Source organism: Felis catus, chromosome A3 (assembly GCF_018350175.1).
Source record: "Felis catus isolate Fca126 chromosome A3, F.catus_Fca126_mat1.0, whole genome shotgun sequence".
Taxonomy (NCBI): Eukaryota; Metazoa; Chordata; class Mammalia; order Carnivora; family Felidae; genus Felis; species Felis catus.
The window spans coordinates 88,956,778-88,982,981 of NC_058370.1; the positions used below are offsets into that span (position 1 = coordinate 88,956,778).

Genomic DNA, 26,204 nt, shown 5'->3' on the forward strand with positions numbered 1-26,204 from the left:
TGTTCAAACACACAATAAACTATTTTAGGGTTAAAACAGGTGTATAAGTGAACTATGTGGCAACAACATCAAAAAAAAAAAAAGAGAAGATAAACTATTTTACACTGTGGTAAGATTCTTAAATTACATACAAAATGATATATTTTTCAGGGTAAACTGTGATACATCAACAATGTACACTGTAGTCCCCACAGCAACCACACAAACAATTGGGGGGAAAAAGCTATACTCAAGTAAAGCCAGTAGGGAAATAAATCACAATACTAAAAAAATTCGGTCAAGAAGAAGGAAGGAAAACATGAAAAGATGAGCAAAAAAGGAAGGAGACAAACAGAAAAACAATAGCCAGCATGCAGGCTTAAATTCAACCACATCACTAAATGCATTAAGGTACACTCCAATTACACAGATTGTATCAAGAGCCAAGAAGCAACTATTTGTTGATTCAAAATGACACATTTTAAAATAAAGACACATGCCCAGATCTCATTTTCAAGATACCACTCAACACTAAAGGGAAGTGGGCCCCTTGGAGAAATCAATGATACCATGGTTAAGTAAGGAAATGTCCCCAAATGTGACAGGAATGCACCAACAAGGCATAGGAGCTAGTCTGAAAGGTTAACACTCCCTACATCTGGGACAGTCTGGCATCAAAAGGAATGAAGATAGTAAAGGAATGAACCAATTGAATTAAGAATCCGTGTGTTTTGGCTGATGATAGATGATAAACAGGTAGACAGACAAACAGACGGATAGAAGATCGATAGCAAGGAAGAACCCCTTAAAATAGAATGCCAAGTAATATTTATACAAGGAATTAAAAAATCAAAATTAATTAAAAATCATAAACCAGTAATTATCAGAGTAAAAACTGATTCAGACAAGAATTATTTTTTTTATTAAAACAAATTTTTTTAGCATTGATTTTTGAGAGAAAGAGACAGAGTGGGAGTAGCAGAGGGGCAGAGAGAGAGGGAGACACAGAATTGGAAGCAGGCTCCAGACTCTGAGCTGTCAGCACAGAGCCAGATGCGGGGCGTGCACTCAGGAGCAGTGAGATCGTAAGCTGAAGTCAGATGCCCAGCTGACTGAGCCACCCAGGCGCGCCTCCAGGCAAGAATGGATACTGTAAGAGGGAGAAAGGTGAAGAACATCTGACAACTAACAGAATACATAGTCTCAAAGTATTTCAACAAAAATACAAACATAACTTATTATAAAAAGAAAATGATAATGATAATTATAGAGGGAGAACAGACAATATGTTAACCACGTAATCAAAATTAATATAAACCATAGGACTTATAATATTATACACACACACACACACACACACAGATACATATATAGAAACAACTAGGGAGGGAAGGAGGGAGAAAGAGAGAGACAGATGGGGGGAGAGAAGGAGTAACAAAGCAAACACACAAAAAATGGTAACTACGTAAAGTGGTAAATATGTTAATTAAAAGTAATTGTATTGTTTCTTAATGTATGTGTATATTAAATCACCACACTTCTTTGCCTTAAAAAAATCATGTTGTACAACCTAAAAAAAAAAAAAAAAAACAAAAAAAACAAAAAACAAAAAACCGAGCAATTAAAAACAAAGGAAAAAAAATTAGTTTTAACCATTCCCAAAGCCCTTTATTTCATCATTTATCTCTTCATGTGTATAAGTTTCTACCCTGTATACTCCTTCTATGTAAAGAATTTCCTTTTATGTCTGCAGAAAGACTACACACGTCTGTTGGCAATTAATTATCTCAGCTTTTGTTTGGCTAAAAAAAATTCACTTTATTTCTGAAAGTTGTTCTGTTGTCTATAGAAATCTTGCTTGATTTGTTTTTCTGATTACTTCAAGCATGTGGCTCCACTGTCTCTGGCTTGCATAGTTTTGGACAAGTCTCCTGTAATGCTTTGCATTACACCTACATATAGCATCTTTTTTTTTTTTTTCTAAATGTCTTTAAGGCATTATGTTAATTTTTATGTTCACTTATTTGAAAATGATGTGCATTTTTCTTTGCTTGCTTTGTTGCTATTGCTTTGCTGTTTATCTTAATGAGGTTCTCAAAATCTGGAGTCTCTGGTTTGATGTCTTTTATTATTTTTGGAATACTCTTAGCTATTATCTCTTAAGATATTTTCCCCCTGTTCTCTTTATCTTCTTCTTGGCCCCTCAATTATACTGTTTGTAACTGCCCCACAGATCTTCGGCACTTTCTTTCTTTCACCTTTTTTTCTCTTTGTGTGTCAGTTTGGGAAACTTTCATTGACCTATCTTCAAGTTCCCTGACTTCTTACTTCAGCTGTGGCAAGTCTACTGATGAGTCTCTCAAAGGAAGCCTTCATCTCTTAAAAACAGTTTCTTATTTCAAGTATTTTCATTTGACTCTTTCTAAAAATGTCTGTTTCTCTACCGAAAGTCCCTATCTATTCATGTAAGTGGTATTTTAAAGTCTCTAACTTTAAAAGTTCTATCATCTGGGTCATCAGAGTCTGGTTTGTTGACTTCATTGTCCCTTGACAATAGAGTTTGTTTTTAATTGCTTGTTTGCATGTCTCACATTTTTTATTGAAGATTGGATTTCATATGTAAGACATTAGAATCTGAGGTAACAGTATTTATACTTGGAAATGACCATGTTCTCCTCCTGTTGGGCCATTTGCATAAGCAGGAGTTGAGCTGGGTTTGGGTTTTGTTGTTCACATGGTTATCTTCAGTGCGTCACAGATTTCAAATTCTCCTAATAATTGCATGGGACTGGTGTGGGTGCTGGAATCCCAGAGGGTTTTTCATAAAGTTTCTGTACCACCCACAGCTCTCAGTTATACCTGTGTGCCTATGATACAGAATGGATCTTTCTCTACATTCTTCCCCATCAATCAGTGCTAGATTGCAGCCACTTGTTATTTAGCTGCTGCGAAACTATTAATGGAGACCAATGGACTTTCTCTGTTGTCCTGGCCAGCTTCAGTCTTGGGTAGGCCCTGTGTGCCCAGTTCTCAGAAGCAGAGCTTGCTCAACATCCCTGCCATCCTTTTAGTGGCAGCCAACTCCGCTTTATATCTCCAGTGGGTCTACCACAGTTTTCTGCCCTCCCCCAGTGTTAGAAGACCTTTAATAGTATCGGTATGATCCCAGGCACAGGACTGTTTTCTGCCTTTGTTCCAGGGGTAAAAGGATGTTTTTCCTTCAGTGCTTCCTGTACAAAGAATGGGTCTTTTCCTGTACCCTGCAGAGAGACAGAGTTTGCTGTCCTTACTCCAGTGGTGCAGTTCTTGATCTGTGTAAGTGAAGGGTCCAAACCATGGGGGTGGGGCTTCATGCCTTTCTCACAGCAGTGGCTGATCCCCTTTCTACACACCTGCAATATCATGGAGGGTTCTTTCTGCTCTCTTATTCAACCCCCAATCTTTCTCAAGGGCACCTAGTAGAGGTCCATGGAAAAGAACATATGAGGGCATGTTCTGGATCTCGGACTCACAACTTGAGGTTCCTTACTAACATGCCAGTTCCAACTAAGGTTTTAGCAATCCTAAGGCTTTGATTGATTTCCTCCTTCTCACTTGTATAGTATCTATACCTTTCTTTCTTGATCTGCCACGGGTACGGGAATCTGTGCATCATGTTACTCTCTTTAGAGGGGCCAGCCTCATCTTAGATTTCAGGGCAGTTGGTCACCCTGTAACTTCAGCTGTCTGATGGGTTCCAAAAAAAGTTTTCATTTTGTAGTTTAATTGTTTTGTTTGTTTTGTTCATTGTTAAGGAGGAAGCAATACTCTTTCCAGCTTTCTATATTGTAAACAGAAGAAGTATCTCACAGTAATTTGCTTTAAAAAAAAAAAAGTCCTATGCATGTGCATGTATTCACACGCAAGAACGACTAAAAGAAAAAGATTTCCCATATATAAAGAGTGGTTATCACTATGTGTTAAAATTTTGAGTCTTTCAATTTTTTTCTTCTTTGGACTATTCTCTATCTCCTAAATTCTTTACATAGATCTAATTTTATAACTTAAAAGAATCTGTGTGTGTGTGTGTGTGTGTGTGTGTATGTGTGCGTGTGTGTGTGTGTGTGTGTATTCTACTTTTTAAGTCCAGCGCAAGTGCTAGAACATTATTTTACCAAAGAAATGCCATTTATTTGCTTACTTTTAAAAGAATTTTCTTTCAAACAGAGTTTTGTGTCCTCAGAATTCATATAATTCAATATTTCTCATGTTATTCAGCATCCTCTGTCCAATGTAAAAGGGAAAAGTCTTATAAGAAAAAGAGTTTGACTTAAGAGAATAATTATCCTTAAGCCTTCATAAAAATGTCAGTACAGCAGTTTTTCTTATTTTAAGAGTCTTGTGTTTAAGAGAACTAATTGTTTTATACATATTATTTTTTAATGTTTATTTATTTATTTTTAGAGAGAAAGAAAGAGAGAGCATGCATGCACATGCATGAGTGGGGGAGGGCCAGAGAAAGAGAGAGAGAATCCCAAGTAGCTCTGCACTATCAGCACAGAGCCTAACACAGGGCTCAATCCCATGAACCGTGAGATCATGACCTGAGCCGAAATCAAGAGTCAGATGCTTAACCAACTGTGCCACCCAGGTGCCCCTATATGTTATCTTATATCCCATATTAGACAGCTATGATTGTCAAAGTGGTCTCTGTCACTCCAAGTTAGAAGGTAAATATACCCTAGAAAATAAGGTAAATGTAAACCAAAGAATAAAGGCACCTGTAAAATCTTCCCAAATTGAATTTTTTTTTAATTATTTTTTTTCAACGTTTTTTATTTTATTTTTGAGACAGAGAGAGACAGAGCATGAACGGGGGAGGAGAAGAGAGAGAGGGAGACACAGAATTGGAAACAGGCTCCAGGCTCCGAGCCATCAGCCCAGAGCCTGACGCGGGGCTCGAACTCATGGACCACGAGATCGTGACCTGGCTGAAGTCGGACGCTTAACCGACTGCGCCACCCAGGCGCCCCTTAATTATTTTAGAGGTAGAGAGAATGCAAGTGGGGTAGAGGGGCAGAGGGAGAGAAAGAGAGAATCCCAAACAGGCTCCATGCTCAGCACTGAGCCTGACATGGGGTTCAATCCCATGACCCAGGGATCATGACCTGAGCCAAAATCAAGAGTGGAATGCTCAACTGACCGCACCACCCAGGCACCCCTGAATATTTATTTTTAATTGTCGATGTTAAACATAACAAAGGTAGTTTTCAGGCAAAAACTTGATATATTCAAGCAAGAAAAAAGACTTTTGAACAATTTACTCAACATTATCCCTTTATCATATTGCCTTTCCTCCAAAACAGGATAGAAAGAGTCATGATGCAATGAACTTGTAATATTTTTTATATGGTAACATACGTATCAGTACCCTAGAGATCACTCTCAGTTATTAAGTCATTTGGTGGTAGTGGTAGAGAGGGTGGGCCCTAAGGGGTAAACAACTTTTAGTTTATAACTTCCAAAGATAATCTCATTTCCATGAAATCAACCTCATTTTCAGGGAAAAGAACAAATGAACTCTACAAACCATGCTTCATTTTTTAATTAGTAAGAATGATTATCAAACAAGTTACTCAAACTATTTTCCAATTATATTTACTTTCAGAATTCCCTGGCATGCCATACATTCCATCCACTCATTCTTTTTTGTTGTTGTTGTTTCTTAATTGACTGAGCTGGTGCAGGAGATGTTGTGCTGAACAAAACATTAAATGTTTCTACCCTTCAAGAGGCCTTTTCTAACATCCTTAATTTGTCTCAACATTTGGTTCCTATGTTGATGCTCTCTCTCTCCGTGATCGCGCTTATCACCAATCGTTCAGTTCCTCAGATTACACACTCCTTGAAGACAGGGACTGTATTTTCAGCATCTTAATGTCCTCACTACCAAGTACAATCTGACAAATGACAGATTACCTATAACGTGAGGTGAATAAACCAGCAAATAAACAAAGGAGCCTACAGGCTAACACATAGATAAAAGGAGCCTACAGAAACACCACAGATACAAGGAGAGCAATCAAATCTATGAGCAGCTTTGATCAACAGTATTCATAAGGTACAGAAAGAGCACAGAGGAGTCAGTAGATCAACTCCATTAGGGATGGAGGTGGTCAGAAAGCCTCCATTCATTAAAGGCTTATAATGAGCCTTGAAGGATGGTAGAAGACAGGAGCAAAAACACGGAAAAAGTGATTTTAAGTAGAGATAGAGTCAGGAGAAAAGTCAAGTCTAAAATAGCGTCTTATGATCAGAAAATACCAAATAGGTTGTTAGGACTGAAGCACGGACTGACACGGAAATTAGCATGGGATATGAGCCAAGAAGGCTACAAGGGAGACTAGGTCAAGGGGTGAGGGAGCAGGCAGATAGAGAAGTACATCAGGTTAGAGTTTGAACTTTATGCTGTAGGCCATGAGGAATCCTTGGAAAGGTGAGCATGTAAAGTTAAATGATAAGATTTGATTGTAGAAAAATTACTCTAGAGAACATACAGAATAGAATGAGGAGAAAGGGTAGATGGTTGGGAAAGCAAAGTCAGACAAATAAGGACAATTAGGAGACTATTAAAATGGCCCAAGTCAATTATAACTACAATGTGAATGAAAGCAGCCACACTGGGAAGAGAGAACTTTAAAGAAAAAAGAACTGAAAACAAACAAACACCAATTAATATAATTTTGTCACCAACTGGATTTCCAGAGGCTCATTTACAAATGAGCCATTTGTTAAATGGGAATAATTAACACTTACCTGCAAGAAACATTATGACAATTATCTGAGATTATGCATGTAAAATACTAACACAGTGAGGCCAAAGTGTAAGAATTCTAAACACTGCAGTAATTGTTTTGTTGAGGCTGATGCTGATCAGATTTGAATCCTGGCTTAAACACTTAATCTTGTGTGACCTTGATAAAGTTATTTAACCTCTCTCGGCCTCACTTTCTTCCTCTGAAAAATGGATTACACTTTCTAGGACCTCATAGATTAGTACTATTTTGAATTTTACAGACATTTTTAATATATTTGTAAAGTGTTTACAAAAATTAGACCAATGCTTAAAACTTTGTTTTTAATAAAAAGTTATTAATAGAAAATAAGGAGTTGGAATGATTCTTAGATTTCTGGCTTGGGTGAATGGTGGTATCATTCACTGAGGGGAAAGGACTCCTTTGAAAGCCAATCATGATGATTATTCTCCCTCAAATTCTTTAAGATGAATTAAGTAGTCTTCTAGGTGTTCTGCAAGTAAATTAAACATATTTCAACACCCGCCATCGTATATTTTCATGCCTAATATCCTCAGTAGATACTGACAATATCTGGGGGCAAAGAACTGTGTCTTTTACTTCTGCAGTCTCAGTAAACAGGATGTATCTGCTACATAAATAGGCTCAGAACATGTTAGTCAAATAATTTAAAGGAGATATGGATACCTTTAACAAGTCCAGAGGATATTTGGAAAGAAGGATATTTCCAAAGGATTTTATTTGCTACTCCCCTAGTGGCCTTAAAGTTTCATCAAGTAGAATGTAAAAATTAATATACTATATTCCAGTAATTCTTACTAATAAAAAATGTTGAAATGCAAATTTATAATGAAAATAGAAAATAAGCTAAGTAATATAAGCAAAACATTATTCACAAGTTTCCAACTTTCACTTTTACCATGATTTTATCAATATAGCAGTACTGTGCTGTGAAGGGCTAATATCACGACTTTCATAATCAGCTGAAAAGAGTATCCAAAGGTTTTCAGAATATTTCTGCACATAAGACTCCCAGTCTCAGTATCTGCAGCATTTCCACTGTTTCAGACATACCTTAGGTGAAGATCTTCTGAAAACTTCAGGCAGGCATAGATAAATTCCTTAATTTGGTTGTAAACTTTTGGCACAAATTCAGAGAAAGGAAACTTTTTTGGAAATGGCTGCTGTAAATGCAAAGAATTAGTGAAAGTAAGTCACAAACTAACATATGCTGAAGATACTTAGAAATTAATTAAAATGCAAAAGGAATTTTCTTCCACATTGCAAAGTGTCTACTTAACAACCTCAAATTTAAGAAAGTGTTTCCAAAAGTTTCCTGACACGAAAAAAATAAGCTATAAATTTAACTAAATAATAATTCAAATGTCTTTTCACACATGAAGGGATAAAAAAAAAAAACTGTGGTAAATACCCAACAATAAAAAGGAATGAATTATTGCTACATATACCAACTTAGACACATCTCAAAAGCATCATGCTGAGTGAAAGAAGCCAGCCTCAAAAGGTTACCCACTGTACGATTCCATTTATATGACAATCTGGAAAAGGCAAAAGTAGATAGACAGCAACCAGACTGGTTGCCAAAGTCTGGGAATTAGGGTTGGGAGAAACTGATTTAAAAAGGAGCAGCACGAGACACCTGGGTAGCTCAGTGGGTTAAGCGTCTGACTTTGGCTCAGGTCATGATCTCACGATCAATGGGTTTGAGCCCTGCATGGGCCTCTGTGCTGACAACTCAGAGCCCAGAGCCTGCTTCAGATTCTGTGTCTCCCCTCTTTCTGCTCCTACCCAGCTGGCGTTCAGTCTCTCTCTTTCTCTCTCTCTCTCTCTCTCTCTCTCTCTCAAAAAATAAACATTAAGAAAAAAAACATCTAATAAAAAAATTAAAAGGAGCAGCATGAGGGAATTTGGGGGGATGATGGAACTATTTTGGTATCATTATTATGGCAGTACATACATGACTCAATGCACTGTTGAATTATATACCAATAGAATTATATATTATATAGCACAGGGTAATTTTTACTGTATATGTGGGGGAGAAAATGTCCTAAGAGTATGATAACAGTAAGTATTTCAAAGTATAAACCAAATTGGAACATGCGCAGCAATACCCTTAACACTTCGACCCCGAAATCATATACTGATTTTCAAACAGGAACTTCTGTTCTTTTAAGCCCCAAAATCGTTCTCTGGGGGTGTTCTAGACCTCTAATGCACTGAGTTGGAGGTAATGCCCTCAATGAAACTGATAAAATGAAAGCTTTGAGAGTATGCCAAATCAAACAGAGAATTTTATTTTACAGTATTCCTCACCTTTTCCAGCTCTATGTCTTGGAATGGGAATTGTCCTACCACCTTTTTATACATCTCTTCACTTGTTACTGGTATAGGGCTGTAGTTGTCAGAATCAAGTATGTTTCTAGAAATAAAATGAAGGACGGGTGGGCTGGTTAATCACTGTAGTGATTACAAGTAATTTTCAGGTAAACTCAAACAGTTGTGTATACAAACCACCAAAACGAATGTTTTCTACTTCCTATTCTATTCCTCTACAATGAAACTATTCATTGCAGGTAAAAATACCTTTGACAGAAGACAGAAAGAAAACTACTCTGAAACAGAGGGAACACAATTATGAACATGATCTCACAGTATTTGAGATTTACAGAGGAGACAAAATTTTACAGCAACATGTAGAAGCTGTAAGGCAAATGGGTAGTAAAAACAAAAGGATGTGTGTGCTCCAGAAAAAAGCAAAGAGGTTTCATTTGTTTTGTTTTTTTTAAAGAAAATACATTTGATTATGTTATTTAATCCTGTATTAGTTCTGTTCTAACTTTCAAAACTGGCAGATGAAGAAAAGTAACTTCTATGATAAACCCAAATTATGTCCATTTACTTCATCTCTTATTCTGTATTAAGGATGAACTTGAACTTCATCCCGAGGAACTGACTCCTTAACTAGACTGGAGTTTCTCTAAAAGCATAGACCAAACTACGAAAATCAAAACCAAATTTACCGAAGGGATCAGATCAGACACTTTTAAGACCATGGATATATCATGTTATGAATTTTCAAGGTTCGTAGAGACATAATCCTCCCCTAAATACAACTGTACCATTAGTAATATTAAAGGAAAAATGTAGTATCTTATAGCTAGAAAAATTTAAAAACGGGGTAAGCTTATCTGGGGACAGGCTATTGCAATAAGCTGCAAGATCACATTAAATAAGGGAATAAAAGTTCAAAAGAAGAAGAAACTCAAGTGATATGACATGAGTTGTGTGCCAAGAAAGTAGTCTAAGGAGATATTTGTGAATGCAAGGTGTGACAGGGCAATAACTGTCTTATTAGTGTATACATGATATAATAACGATTTAAATAACATGTTTCAAACACTGGATTGTAATACACCTCATCTCTATATGTAGAGAAGGAATAATTTGAGGAACCACATAAGTAAGTCTTCAAAAAAGGTTCCAAAAAAGCCTATACTACTCAAAGGGGTTCAATAGCTACCACCCTACAAATGAGCTATATAGTAGGCATGATCCTCAAAGAGGAAACCAACAAATATATTAAGAAGACTCAAGATGATCTGGATGGTATTCAAGGGGGGGAAAAAAAGCCAAAATGGGATCTGGGGAGTCTCCACATAATAGACATGATACACTGAGATCAGTTATCTTGGGAACTTTATTTGGGACATCTCTTCAATTTGCTTGAATTCTGAGTCATAACCTGCATCACAGCTATAATAAAATAAGCCACACATACTTGTTGCTTATAATATTGAGAAGCCTTATGTATAAACATGTGTGTACATACACTAGCACACGCACGTGCACACACACGACAAAGATAATTTCTCACCTGAAAATACCTGCCCACTTCTTTAGCAGAGTTTCACTATACTGATCTCTGATTTCTAACAGCATGTCAAAAAGCTGATTCACAGGAAAACCATACACCTGAAACAAAATAAGAAAACAGCTTCATTTTATAAGGTGATTTTTTTTTTTCAACATGAAAGAGATCAGGCACTGAAAGATATTATCATATTCTGGTCAAAGATTTAAATGAAAGCATGACAGCAGCATGTTTCATTCCCACTTCATGTCTAGTGTTTATCTCAAGAATCAAAAGATACATACCAAAATATTTAAGCTAGTCAGAAAAAAATAAACAGATGATAATTAAAATCAATATATACTGGTACAATGTCAGCTAAGTCCTCCCTGCAACTCATCCTGTACCCTTAGCAAATTTCAGGAGTAGGGAGGGAAATGTGATAGATCGCCCCGCATCTGGCTCTGTGCTGACAGCGCAGAGTCTGCTTGGGATCCTGTGTCTCCCTCTCTCTCTGCCCGTCCCCTGCTCACACGGCCTCTCTCTCACACAAAAATAAATAAATAAACTTAAAAAAAAAACAAAAACACCAAAAAACTCCAAAATCACTCAGGCACTGTATCTGAATTAAGGATATTTTAAAAAAACTAAGGTAGTGAGTGGTTCAATTAATTGACTTGCTCTGAGCAAAAAAAGGGGGGGATTGGAACTATTTATGAGAATATAAATTGGTCAAAGTGATAACAATGAAATGCTATAAAAAGATTAAAAGATCTAGCTCTAGGAAAAGAAGAAACACAACTAAAAACTAAAAGGCATTTATTAAGCTTAAGTAGACAATGAAAAGATTTACACCTGATGAATACTAATCTAGAAAAGTTTATGTAAACAAAAATCACAAACCTGAAGTGTGTCAGCAAAAAGCACAATGAGGTTCTTCAAATCTAACACAAGGTTTGGATCAGAGCAGTAAGACTAAAGGAAAAAAAGACAATGAGGAAAAACACTGTAATTATTAAAAATAAAACTAAATTTTTAATTTATTTAATTGTTTGATGATTCGCCTGGTAAAGGCTCTCCAGAAAGGGTCTAACCCTTTCCTGGCTCAAGGTAACACCAGATTTAGGCAGGAAAGAGCTGAGTAGAGACTCCAGTAAGCCATGATCTATATTTTTAACAGTTGGAAATTTGAAAACATACTTCTAAATAATTCTTCAGTCAAAACAGAAGTCAAAATTGATATTGCATATTATTTTTAAATGAACAAAATGTAATACTTGATATCAAAGCCTATGCAATGTGGTTAAAGCAATTTCAAAATAAAATTTATATTTTTAAATGCAAGCAGAAAACACACAAGACTGAAAATAAACTAAGCACTCAATCCACAAAGCTAACTCAAAAGCCAAAATAAATCATAAGTACAAGAAAGATAAAAATTGATCAAATTAAAAGCAGAAACAACATAGAGACATGAAAAATTTGATCCATGAAAACAAAAGCTCGTTAAAAATATCAATAAAACAGACAAATCTTAGTTAAGTCTGATTAAACAGCAAAAAAATGAAATTAAGCAACAACACAAGGAATACAAAGAGAAAACAAACCTAAATAAAGAGGAAAATAAAAGTTACAAATAAAGTCCATACATAATCTCTTATCAGTAAAACTGAAAACTGAAATGACATGGAAGGTAGGTTATGTGCACACGATTCAAAGATGTATACATGTTACTATGTGAAAGTTCAGTAATTTTGATATTCAAATTCTCTTAATTACAATTTGGTTACTTCCTGTCTGAACTCTCAATTCCTGAAAGAGGCATACTGAATTCACCCATAATGGTACAGTTCATCAATTTCTCTTATTACTAACAGTTTTTGTTCTATACATATTGATGCTTGCTTGTCCTCTATAAAAAGGCTATTCTCTTTTTGGTGGGCTAAAACTAGAATAGTACAAAATATTCCTTTCCTTTCCCATTTAATGGTCTTCAAATTCAATTCTATTTGCCTTTGAGAATATTGCCATTTCTGCTCCTCTTACCTTATTTTCACTTTTTTCATACTCACCATAATGTATGAGTATGTCTCAGTAACCAGACTATAAAACTTCCTAATTCTTTGACATTTCCTGTGATTGCTGACGTATCTGAACCTACTCCATCTTTTTTAAAAAAATTTTTTAATGTTTATTTATTTTTGAGAGAGACAAACAGAGTGGAGCGGACAAGGAGTAGAGACAGAGGGAGACACAAAATCCAAAGCAGGCTCCAGGCTCACCTGTCAGCACAGAGCCTGACACGGGGCTCGAACTCACGAACCGCAAGATCACGACCTAAGCCTAAGTCGGACGCTTAACTGACTGAGCCACCCAGGTTCTCCATAAACCTATTCCATCTTAAGTTTCCCATTTACAATGATTGCTTCTTTTTTATTCCATGTTTTTCATTGGATCCTAGTTCTTTTTAATTTTCTTACAGTGGTTATTAATAAGTTATATACTTTCTTCCCACTGTTTATATGAAATAATCTAGAGTTTTCATTAAAAAAACTTTTTAAACATTAAGTCTCTCTCCTTCCATATGGATTCTTAATAGCATTAAACTTTACAAATAATCAAATAGCTATTTAGATTTATCTATGAGTTTTACTCATTTTTTTGCACACATTTTATTTTAATCCTATCCCATCTTGTATTTTGGATTTTTCATTTTTTGTACAATACCAATAAAACAGGAGAGGTAAAGCATAAACTCTGAATCCTCATGTTTGAAAATGCCTTTCGTTTGCCCTCAAACTAAAATTCAGCATTTCTGATGTGAAAGAAGTGTCTGCCTTCATTTACTCTGCTTGATACTCAATACAGCCTTTCAACTATGGGAATCTGGAAATTTCCTTCTTTTAATTATTTAATTATTAAAGTCCTCTCCTTTGTGTCTATCCTTCCTTTCTAAATCTCAGTTAGATAAGATAAAAAATGAGCATCAGGGGCGCCTGGGTGGCTCAGTCGGTTAAGCGTCTGACTTCAGCTCAGGTCACGATCTCACAGTCCGTGAGTTCGAGCCCCGCATTGGGCTCTGGGCTGATGGCCTAGAGCCTGGAGCCTGGTTCCGATTCTGTGTCTCCCTCTCTCTCTTCTCCTCCCCCGTTCATGCTCTATCTCTCTCTATCTCAAAAATAAATAAATGTTAAAAAAAAATTTAAAAAAATGAGCATCAGCTATCCATCATGTTTCTTAACTTTCCTTTCATATCTTCCATCTCTTTATTTGCTCCATATTTGGGGATATACATTTGACTTTGTCTTCTTGATCACAAAATGATAGTTTTACCTGTTTAATCTATGAATTAAATTTCTGTATTCAGATAATCAGAGATTCCTAAGAAAGCAACGTTTATCTCTGGCTTGTGTGCTTCCTTTTCCTCCTTACTACACTTTTTAAAAATCAGGCCCTGGGCTGACAGCATGGAGACTGGTTGGGATTCTCTGTCTCTCACTCCCTCTCTCTCAAAATGAATAAACTAAAAAACAAAAAACAAAAAAAACACTATCCCAGTACAACCCTTGTCCACCTACCATAACAAACTGAAATATTCACTATATATAATATCTATGAAACATGAGGTTTTTGCCACATGGAATTAATTACATTGTTCCATAATTTTGAATCTTAAAAAATACCTTTTCGGTATTATCAGATGATCTGTTTATATTATTAACAACTATATTAGCAGATCATCTGATGTGGAACCATTCCTGATACAAACTCTCCGTTGTATTAGCATATAATTTTCTAACATATTGCTAAATTTGAATTCCAAGTGAGATGGATCGGGTCAGATCTCTATCATGTTTTGAAATCAGCATTGAGAATACTACACATATTAATACCTGAAATATCGTATCTTTCAAAACGTTTCCAATTTATGTATTGACTAATAATTGAATCAGAAGAAGAGTAGTTTGAAATATGACACAGAAAGTTAGAAAGATATATAGATTTTTGATAAACAAGTAGCATAATCCGTTAGATATAGTGTTTCTTTTTGAGATTTGTTTTGATGTTTCGGTTGTTCTTATTCTAGTTTGCTTTGCTGGGTAATATAATACTGTAAATAGAAATAACATCTGTGGCGTCAACTACTCTGTCTCATAATAAATAAAATGATTGTAAATGTTTGTGATGCAGAGGTGCTATGTTTTAATCAATGTTTTAATCAGATGTTATGTTTTAATAGCCTTGAGATCTAATCCCTATACCATACAACTCACCTACTTGAAGTATATAATTTAATGGTTTTTAGTTTTTGTATATTCACAGACATGGGCAAACATAATCACAGTCAATTTTAAAACATTTTTTCATCTCAAAAAGAAAACCCATGTCATTTAAATTATCCTCCTAGCTACTCCCAGCCCAAAGCAACCACTAATCTACTTTCTGCCTCTACAGATTGATGCTGATCTACTGGAAAGAAAACAGGTATTTTGTTATTTGTTCTTCCATTCAAAAGAATATACAGCATATCTACAAAGAAAGACTCCATTAAGATTAATGTTCTCCAGAGATACACATTTCAAACAGTATGCTTGGGAAGTGGCCTCCTCTTAATGATACCAAATACGACTGCATGAAGAAGAGAGGGCAGTTCCCTGCTGAGTGGTGTAGATCCGTCACATCTCAAATGTATCAGTCACAGAGAAAAAGTTAAGAACCCCTGCTTTACAAAAAAGAAATTGCTTGCAAGGAATCTAAGTTTTCTAAAAGAAAAAGCTTTTCCCAGGAAAATAACCGAATTGGTAAAATCATTGACATGGACAAATATAAAATAAATAAACAAAATCAAGGACTCTTCTCCCTAGAATACAGTAATATTAGTTAATAAATATGATTGGGGGCAAAAAACTTTCCTAAAAACATTACCTTGAAAAAAACATAAAATACCAAAAATAGGACTTATGGAAAGCATATAAAATACCTTTCCAAAATACATGAAGGCAAATAATTAAGAAAAATATATATATTCCTGGTGAAAAACACCAAATACTGAAAAAAAATTCCATTTTAATTTACAGATTCACTGCATAACAACACTATACTTCAATTTGGGGGAGGGAGGATATTGTAAGTGGTAAAAGGGATGTGACAAAGTGATTATCAAATTAATCTGGAAGAATGAGAACATAAATAGTTAGCATGTCCTAAAAAGAGGATTTTAGAGAATGTACACGTCCTATACGAAATTAAACCATACTATGTCAAATATAATAATCAAAAAAATATTACATTGGTTCAAGACAGAGAGGAAAGGGGGGTGGGGAATCATAGAGCCTAGCAAAAGATCTTAGTATTTATAAAATCTATTATTTTTTAAGTTTATTTATTTATTTTGACATGGGTTGGAGGGGCAGGGAGAGAACAGGAGCAGGGGAGGGGCAGAGAGAGAGAGGGAGGAAGACAATCCCAAGCAGGCTCCCTGCTGTCAGCACAGAGCCTGACTCAGGATTCCATCTCCTGAACCATGAGATCATGACCTGAGCTGAAATCAAGAGTTGAATGCTTAACTGACTGAGCCACCCAGGCACCCCTATAAAATATATTATTATATGATAAAAGTAGCCTCCGAAATATGTTGGGAAAAGAAGGGTATTAAGGAACAATTATGTCCCCACAAAATTCATATGTTAAGGCCGTAACGCCCAGTGTAGCTATATCTGGAAATAAAACTTAGATAATTAAGGTTAAATGAGGAAAGGTCCTGATCTGATGGGATCAGTGTCCTTAGAAAAGAAGTAGGCGACAGTAGGATGCCATGTGAGGAAAGGCCATGTGAGGACGTGATGAGAACACAGCCATCTGCAAATCAGCAAGAGTTCTCACCAGAACCCAACCAGAAGCATGCTGGCATCCTGATCTCAGACTTCCAGCCTCCAGAACTGTGAAAAAATACATGTCTGTTGTGTAAGGTACCAGTCTATGGCATTTGATTATGGCAATCTGTGCTGAATAAAGTAAAAGATTAACATGATAATGTTATTGTAATGTTACTGGAAGTGATGTGTAGTTTTAAAAAATAATTAAAGATAAAATCCAACTTCACACTCTATATTAAAATAAACTTTTATTTGTTGTGGTACGTATATTTAAAAAGTAACTATAGAAATACCAAGATCAATTATAAACAAATAATTAAATATTCTTTCGAATAAGGAAGACAAATTATAAAGTTAAAAATCAATATATTTACACAAAAATTTAAATTTCTATAATGCCTTGGAAAAGAAAAGCAAAGTTAGAGACACATAAAACTAAAAAAAAAAAAAATTGCGACCTATATATCAGACTAGAGATTAACATTCAGATTAAAGGTTAGCATCCATATTTTAAAGAAATAATACATAATAAAATATTATAAAGCTATTAAAATATAAATGCAATGCATATGAACAGGAAATTTTTAAGAAGATATATAAATAACTAAAAACATCTGAAGAGAGTTTAAAAAATTTTTTTTAATGTTTGTTATTTTTGACAGAGAGACAGAGAGCAAGCAGGGGAGGGTCAGAGTGAGAGGGAGACACAGAATCCAAAGCAGGCTTCAGGCTCAGAGTTGCCAGCACAGAGCCTAATGACAGGCTCAAACCCAAGAGCTATGAGATCATGACCTGAGCCTAAGTTGGACACTCAACTGATTCAACCTACTGAGCCACCCAGGCGCCCCCCCCCCTTTTTTTTTTTTTTTTTAAATTTTTTTTTTTTTTTTCAACGTTTATTTATTTTTGGGACAGAGAGAGAGCATGAACGGGGGAGGGGCAGAGAGAGAGGGAGACACAGAATCGGAAACAGGCTCCAGGCTCCGAGCCATCAGCCCAGAGCCCGACGCGGGGCTCGAACTCACGGACCGCGAGATCGTGACCTGGCTGAAGTCGGACACTTAACCGACTGCGCCACCCAGGCGCCCCCCCCCCCTTTTTTTAATGTTTATTATTTTTGAGAGAGAAAATATCTGAAAAATTTTTCAATACTGGTATTAATCAAAGAAAAACATGTTAAATTAAGATACAATTTCTGACATAGTAGATTAGGAATGATTTTTTGTTTTTAAATATAACTTTCTGTGAAGTAAACAGAATAGGAAAGTTGGCATTCTAAAAGATGATACTCAGAGTGGTGCTAAATGGTACAATATTTTAGCAAAGCAAATTAGCAATATGTATCCAGAGGTTAAGAAATGTACAGATCCTTTAACTCACTAATTTCACATCTAAGAATTTATTAAAATATAAAAAATATAAGAAATATATTTTATATTTTTATATTTTATAATATATTTTAATATATTATAATATATTTTATATATTATATAATATAAGAAATATAAAAATGTAAGAAATATAAAAAATGTTTTTATAGAAATTGGTTAAGTGTCCAACTCAGTTTCAGCTCAGGTCATGATCTCACGGTTTGTGGGTCTCAGCCCCGCATTGGGCTTTGCGCTGACAGTGCAGAGCCTGCTTGGGATTCTGTGTCTCCCTCTCTCTCTATCTCTATGTCTCTCAAAATACATAAATAAACATTAAAAAAATCAATATTTTTATAAAAATATTCACTGTAATGTTTATAAGAGCTAAAAAAGATACATATGTACAATGGAATATTACGCAAGTATGTGTTAAAATTAATATAGATTGATGAGACATTAAGTGAAAAATACAGCTTGTTTTTGTTTAAAATATATATTGTATATTATATTTTCATACACAAGAATCTTTATTTTTTTAAGATACTCATTTTTTAATGTTTGTTTATTTATTTATTTATTTATTTATTTATTTATTTATTTATTTATTAGAGAGAGAGGGAGAGAGAGGAGAGGGCAGAGAGAGGGAGACAGAGAATCCCAAGCAGGCTCCACATTATCAGTGCAGAGTCCAATGTAGGGCTCGAATCCACAAACCATGAGATCATGACCTGAGCAGATGCTTAACTGACTAAGCCACTCAAGCACCCAGAAAAAGAATCTTTAAATTTACATATTAGAAAGCTAATAATAATCATGCCAAGGATCATGACCAAAATTTGTTACTATCGATAATCATATTTTCTTAGAATAAACATTACTTTGTAAGTTAACATTTACATATAACGACACACCATGCTAAGGGAGAAGATAAGACATTAAAAAAATGATCTTAGGACAACAGATACACTGTTGCAAAACAATAAAATGAAATCCATAACCATTATTTAAATAAAAATAAATAACAAGTGGTAGTATATACAAAAATGTGTAAAACTCAAGCCATAACATAGTTATGAGACTTTTTTTTAGTCTCAGAATAGGCAGAAACTTTTAAAAAGTATTTTTAAATTTGCCAAACTTTATTATGACAAAAAGATAAAATGGTAAAAATGTCAGATGAAGTCCTATGCCACTTATGAACGATGAGAGAAATTTTAGAATAAGATAGATATATAAACAGGCAAACATTTAACATTTCTAAATACCAAAAAAGAAACCATAAATAAAAATAAAAGGAGAAAATCTTTACAATGCATTCAGTGACATACCTTCTTTGATTTCAAATTCATATTTATTTATTTATTTTGAGAGGGAGAGAGAGAGAGAGAGAGAGAGAGAGAGAGAGAGAGAGCAAGCAGGGGGGTGTCAGAGACAGAGTGAGAGAGAGAATCCCAAGGAGGCTCCAGGCTGCCAGCACAGAGCCTGACGCGGGGCTCAGGCTCACAAATCATGAGATGATGACCTGAGCTGAAATCAAAGAGTTGGGCGCTTAACCAACTGAGCCACCCAGATGCTCCTCAAATTCTAAACTCCTATACTAAACATATACTAAACAAACCCCTCTACCTTATTACTTGGATGCCACAAAGGCAAAGTAATCATATCCAAATGTTCAAACCGTCATAGGGAAAGAAACCATAAACCTAAGCATTACCTTGATATGCTTTTAACTTACCTTTTATATCTAATCCACCAAAAAATACAGTTAATCTTACCTTCTAAAAATCTCTCCAATTAATCCACATCTCTCCATATACTTTTACCCCTTGTTTCAGCTATCATCACCTCTTGCCTGAATACTAGACTAGCCTACTAATTGTTCTACCCACGTTATTCTCATCCCTCGTCCACAATTTAGCCAAATTGACCTTCTCATTCCAATTTATCCTACCCCCACAATGAACACATACACTCCATTCAACCCAGTGCTTTAAGCATCAAATAGGTCTTAGATAATATGACACCTATCTACTTCTTTCTTTATACTTCATACCACACTTGGCTAACGTTCTACATTCTATGTTCTACCCACTCTGAACATTTTTCAGTTCCCAAAAACAGCTACAGTCCCTTCGATGACAGATTTTACACATGGTATTTACTCTGGAACACTTGCTGATGAAGAGATAAGAAAGCTGGCGGGTCGTGGATATGTTTCTAGCTGGCACTACATGGATATCAAAGCCACTTACTGAAATATTCTAAATGCTAAATTATCTTCTATTATTAAGTTCTCACTATCATTCCTCGAACAGTTCAGATAGAAAAGTACACCCAAAGCCCTTGTACTACCATTCCTTATACCTAGAATTCTCTTTAATTGATCTTTGCATACATAGTGACTCCTTTGCATAAAGAATGCCACTTCTGATCAACTAACCAAAAGCAGGCACCGTGTTGTCCTAATCTATCACTGTCTCAATTGTACTCAACTGTATTTAACTGTAATTTAACTGTATTATGACAATCTGATATTCTTATTTATTTATTGGGACCCCCTCCCAATTAAAATATAACTTTCTGAGAGGCACCTGGGTGGCTCTGTTGGTTAAGCATCTGACTTCAGCTCAGGTTATGATCTCACAGTTCATGGGTTTGAGCCCTGCATCAGGCTCTCTGCTGTCAGTACAAAGCCCACTTCAGATCCTCTGTCTCCCTCTCTCTCTGCTCTTCCCCTGCTCATGTTCTCTCTTTCTCAAAATAAATAAATAAACTTAAAAAAATATTTAAAAATTCATGCTTTGATAAAATATATCAAAATCGTGGGAACTCGTACTTACTAACATTGATATGTTGTAAACATTTTTTTCAAAAAATAAGAATAAAACTGTGAACGCCACATCAATATTAATGGCCTTACAGCAGGCAACACTGAGTAGTGGCTGAGAATATAGTCACTTGTCTGGATTTGAATCCAAGCTCTACCACTTACTGCATAACACTAGGCTGGTTACTTAACCTCTCTGAGGGTCAGTTCCCAGACTATAAGGTAAACATAATAATGATAACTACCTTATGAACTACATATAAAGTACACATAACAATGCCTGACCCAGAGAGAGGATTCCAATACATGTCAGCTGTTTTTTCTTTTTTCTTCCTGCACGGAGCATCCACAAAAGTGGGCTCCGTGTTAGAGAATGTGGCAATTTGAAGTGGCTACTTCCACGTGTCTTTGAAAGAGACAGCTCCGGGTAGGTGATTCCACGCAATACGTAAATGATTTTAAAGCAGTACAACATTGACTAGTATACAGATAATCAGCAATAAGTGAGAACTTCTCACGGGCTTCTTACATACCGAGTGGGTGCGGAGTGCCGCGATGGTTTTTGAAAGTGCCATTTCCCAGAGTTCATCAATGTAGGCTCGGTTTACTAAGCCCTGGGTTGTATGTAAAATGTGATCTTCAACCACAAAAAAGCTAAGATTGAGGAAAAAGGAAAGTACAACTGTCAGAAATTACAGTTTGACTATCTCCAGGGTCTGGCAAACAAGAGCTGCCATCAAATCTGAAGTTAATAGTCATTTTTTTCTTAAAGAAAGCTACCTGGTGTCATGAACAAAATCATATTTCTTGGACACGGAATTTTGTCCAGACACTTTATAGGAATCGGAGGTACATTTCTATTAAATGTTAACCATATTAGTCAGCCATGTAAAAGGGAAGAAAATGTTTACAGGTAAGGGAAGCTAATTTCACTATATTAAAAATACCAGGCCATTAAGACATTTTTAAAAAGCTAACCAATTTTAAACAGACAGTGAAAGCTGCAATACACATTTTTTAAGAGCTCAACATACAAAATACCAAAATAATTCCCTTTATGTGGACTTCCTCCTTAAGGTAAAAAAAAAAAAAAAAAAAAAATGCAAACTTATTTTTTAACACTCTGCTGTAGCTTTATTGTTATACATTTAAAACGTATGTTCAGTTACCTTGGCTAAATGTTCCTACTAAATAAAATAATTCTTTAAATAAGGAATTTTTATGATATATTTTAATAAAAACTATCAATTACATTTAAAGAAATCTCAATTTGAAATAAAAAGAAATTTCATAGAACAATTCAAGTCATTTCCCTTTCAACTGCAAAGTCATTCTTTCATAATTAGAATAAGCTGTCTATATGGTGTTTATTTGAGAAATGCAATTCCATCCTAGTATGTATACTCTAGATGATGGTGGCAAACTATATAGCCCGTGGGACGAATCTGGCCCACTGCCTATTTTTATAAATATTGTTTTATTGGAACACAGCCACGCTCACTCATTTATATACTGTCTATAGCTGCTTTCCCACTGCAACAACAGAGCTGAATAGTTGTGACGGAAACCGTATGGCCTGCGAAGCCTAAAATACTTTACTATCTGGCCCTTTTAGAAAAAGTCTGCCAACTTTTGCTGATTATTTGGTTCCCCCGTACGGAGAATGGAGAAACAAAACATCAAATATAATAAAATTACAATTCAAAAGTTTTCTTCTTTCATCCTTAAAAACTACTCTTCAACAATATAATGCTGAAACCAATTAGACATTCCTTTGAAATTATCAGAAAGTCAAAAATAAATCTCAAGAATTTAAAAGAAAAAAAGAAAAATAATTTCCCAAGGAAAAATTATCTTTCCAAGTCTCACGAGTCTAGGTATTGAAAGTGTATACATTTAAATACACACACATACATATACCTACCCTACAATTTGATTAAAATACTTCCTGTAGCCATCTAAAGTTTCATGCTGCAACAAAGCAAAGAAGAAAAAAGTTATTGTTTCTCTTTTGATACCTTAAGACAAAGTTAAAATCAGTTACTTCTTTTCTTAGGGCTCAGTTCCCAAAACTCTAAGGTAAATATAACAATAGTACCCTCCCTACATTATAGAGTTATAAGGAGGATGAAATTAGATAATTTATATCCAGTACCTAAAACGATGCCTGACACATAGCAATCAATAGATGTTAGTTGCTATTTTCTTACTTTAAGTCACATCCACCAAAAATGGTCTCAGAGTGACAGTTTAAAAAAAAACAAAAACAAAAACAAAAAAAAAAACCCAGCATATATGCAAAATAATGACAAGATGCCAGAGAAGAAAAGTGAAAAAGAGAGAAAAGTTAAGTTGGAGATCCTACCATGTTAGATGGAGGCTGGAGCACCAAACGGGCCTGTTTTCGCCTCTGTTTTCGGTAGTAGTTCTCAAATGTTTCACGGGCACCCTGTAAAATAAACAAAAGGAAACGGGTTGACACGATTTGACCAATTATTCTAGTATTTCGTGGGAAAAGAGAAACTCTCAGGTTTGGAATTGAGGCAACCCCACATTTCTCAAAATCTGCTATTTTAACAGTGATAATAATCATAGAAAAAATAAAAAGAACGATTACCATTTATTGAACCTTACTTACAAATCCCATAAGAATGGATACAAAAGATTCTTAAGAGGACACTACCAGAACTCAACCACCAACACACCAAAGCTGGTTGCTGAATCAACTACCATAAATTCACAAGCATGAAGACAAACCAACATTCTCCTAAAAGCAGTTGAGAAAATGGGCCTTAAAAACCTCACAGAACATTCCAGAAGAAAAATGTTCAGAATGAAAACCAGTCTCAAATGAATCATGAGCAAAGGGCCAGAGCAAGGCAGGAAAAAGGCAGGAGCAAAGAATAGTAAATCAGTCTTCCCAGCTAGAATAGAATCAAGTACAGGATTAACAGCAAAACAGAAGAAACAAACCCCTAGAAATTCTTGATACACAGTTTCTTAAAATGAAAGGTGCTCTAGAGAGCAAGAGCTGGTTCATGAGCTCCATAACTGGGTTGAACAGCATCCTTTCAAAATTCATGTCCTTCCTGGGATGTGACAATAGGACTTTATTTAGAAATAGGGTCACTGCAGATGTATTTAAATTAAGATGCATTTAGGGAAGCCTGGGTGGCTCAGTCGGTTGAGTCGGTGAGCGTCCGACTTCGGCTCAGCTCATGATCTCACAGCTTATGGGTTCAAGCCCCACGTCGGGCTCTGTGCTGACAGCTCAGAGCCTGGAGCCTGCTTCAGATTCTGTGTCTCCCTCTCTCTCTGCCCCTCCTCCACTCACATTCAGTCTCTCTCTCTCTCTCAAAAATGAATAAACATCAAAAAAAATTGTTTTAATCGAGATGCAGTTGTACTAGAGTAGGGTGACCCTTAATCTGATATAACTGGTGTCCCTAAAAGAAAAGGGCTCCTGGGTAGCTCAATGGGTTAAGCATCCAACTGTTAGTTTTGACTCAGGTCATGGTATCACAGTAGATCAAACCCCATGTCACAGTGTTTACAGCACAGAACCTGCTTGGGATTGTCTCTCTCTCTCTCTCTCTGCCCCTCCCTGGTTCATGTGTGCTCTCTCTCTCTCAAAATAAATAAACGGGAAAAAAAGGGGGGGGTGGGCAGAAAAGACACAGACACACAGGGAGAACATCATGTGGTGACACAGGTAGAGATTGGAGCAATGCAGCTGCAAGCCAAGGATGGATGGATGGATGGATGGATGGCCACCAGCAGAAGCTTGGGAGACACAAGTCTCCCACTCACTGTCTCAGAGGGAGGATGGCCTTCTGACACTTGATTTTGGACTTCTAGTCTCCAAAACTGGGTCAGAATAAATTTCTATTGTGTAGGCTACCCAATGTATGGTACTTTGTTACAGCAGCCTAGGAAACCAATATAACTCAAAGCTTTTAAAGCATCATGCCCCCCCCCCATTACTAAATTCTACTCTTAATCCAAGACTTTTCTAAATAAATGAGAGTAGAAATGGAGAGACGGCACGCACAGTGGTTAAGAGCACTGATTTGAGAACCAGAGGACTTCTTTCAAATCATGAGTCTGCTCCTTTCTAGCTGTACAACCAGCTGCAGAACTTTCACTAATTTAACTTCCACCATTTAGCTATTTAACTTTCACTCATAGATGTGCTATGGTGTTCTCACTTGTAGAGAGGTCACCCTCATCATAGTCACGAGGATCCAGATGAATCAGAAAGCTTTTACAACAGCATCTGACAAATAATCACCACTATGCAAGTGCTTATGTTTTGAAAAAGAACAATGAAATCAATGATGAAGATGAAAGCCTTGCCCATGGGAGAAAGTATAAACTCTATGCAATCCCTAAGTTCAGTTTCCTTCACCTTCCCAAAAGTCTGAAGAATTTTACTGGACATGACTTCTTTGCTAGGTCCTTAAATAGGAGAAGTTGATTTAAGGCGTTAAATCATACTAATTCAACAGTGTAAGCTCAGGGGTTGGCAAACATGTCCTCTAAAGGGCAGGATAGTAAACATTTTAGGCTTGATGAGACATACAGTGTCTCTTGCAACTAGTCAAGAGACCAGTTGAAATGCTGTCTGAAATGCAAAAGCAGCCATAGACGGTACATAAATGCGTGTGGCCAAATTCCAATAAAACGTTATTTGTGGAAACAGAAATAAGAATTTCATAAAATTTTCATCTGCCATGAAATATTCTTTTTACTTTTTACCAACCATCTAAAAGTGTAAAAGCTGTTTTTCGGTCACAGGTCACACAGAAACAAGCAGCAGGGTGGATCTGGCCCACAGTTTGTTGACCCCTGGTGTAGCTTAAAAACAAAAGTTTTTAAATGCTAAAGTGATTATAACCATACACACCTGCGTTTTTCCTGCCATAAAATGAAATCAAACACTAAGGCAGCTATTTCAAGGCTTTCTTATTTCTAAATCCATAAGTTAATGAGGTAGCAAATGATTCTATTTAAGAAATAAGAAGTGGAAACTGCGCATTGGTTTGTTAAAGTTATTCCCCACTTGCCACCATTTCACAGCATAGTGGTATTATTAAATGTCAATTACATTCTGTACACACTGAAGGGCTTTTCATTTTAAAGTTAACAGCCCTAAAGGCCCTTTATTATTCTTGCGTGACGTTACACATTCAACATGCTTTGGAGCCAAGGTACACTTAGCTGAGAATTTAGGGAAAGTCTTCTCTCAAATTAGACCATTGTATAATAATTTAATTATTAGTTGTAAATGGTAGAAAATAAGCAAGATGAAAACCTATCATAGACCTATACTTAATTCTTAACTAGATACAGTTTTGCCTTTCAAATATTCATTCAATAAAATAAAAACATAAGGAAAGACCAATTTATCTAATAATTCTGGCTTCTCCCTTTACAAAAATTAGATTTTCCCTGGTGGCAGCTAAATAAATTCACCTCTGATTA

The 26,204-nt window shown here is 35.8% G+C and overlaps 1 protein-coding gene across 10 annotated transcripts in view; it reads right to left on the minus strand.

Moving 5' to 3' along the window:
• The window catches only part of EXOC6B (exocyst complex component 6B), a 613,079-nt gene that overhangs the window by 278,057 nt on the left and 308,818 nt on the right, over positions 1-26,204 (minus strand). For 9 of the 10 annotated variants that reach the window (XM_045054390.1, XM_045054386.1, XM_045054387.1 and 6 more), the window contains 7 exons: positions 23,086-23,169; positions 22,645-22,691; positions 21,254-21,374; positions 11,551-11,622; positions 10,672-10,769; positions 9,111-9,216; positions 7,848-7,957 (listed from right to left, as the gene is read on the minus strand). In XM_045054390.1, coding sequence (XP_044910325.1) covers positions 7,848-7,957; positions 9,111-9,216; positions 10,672-10,769; positions 11,551-11,622; positions 21,254-21,374; positions 22,645-22,691; positions 23,086-23,169 — 638 coding nt within the window. The remainder of the gene's footprint in view (positions 1-7,847; positions 7,958-9,110; positions 9,217-10,671; positions 10,770-11,550; positions 11,623-21,253; positions 21,375-22,644; positions 22,692-23,085; positions 23,170-26,204) is intronic. The other variant, XM_045054382.1, reaches the window with a different exon arrangement.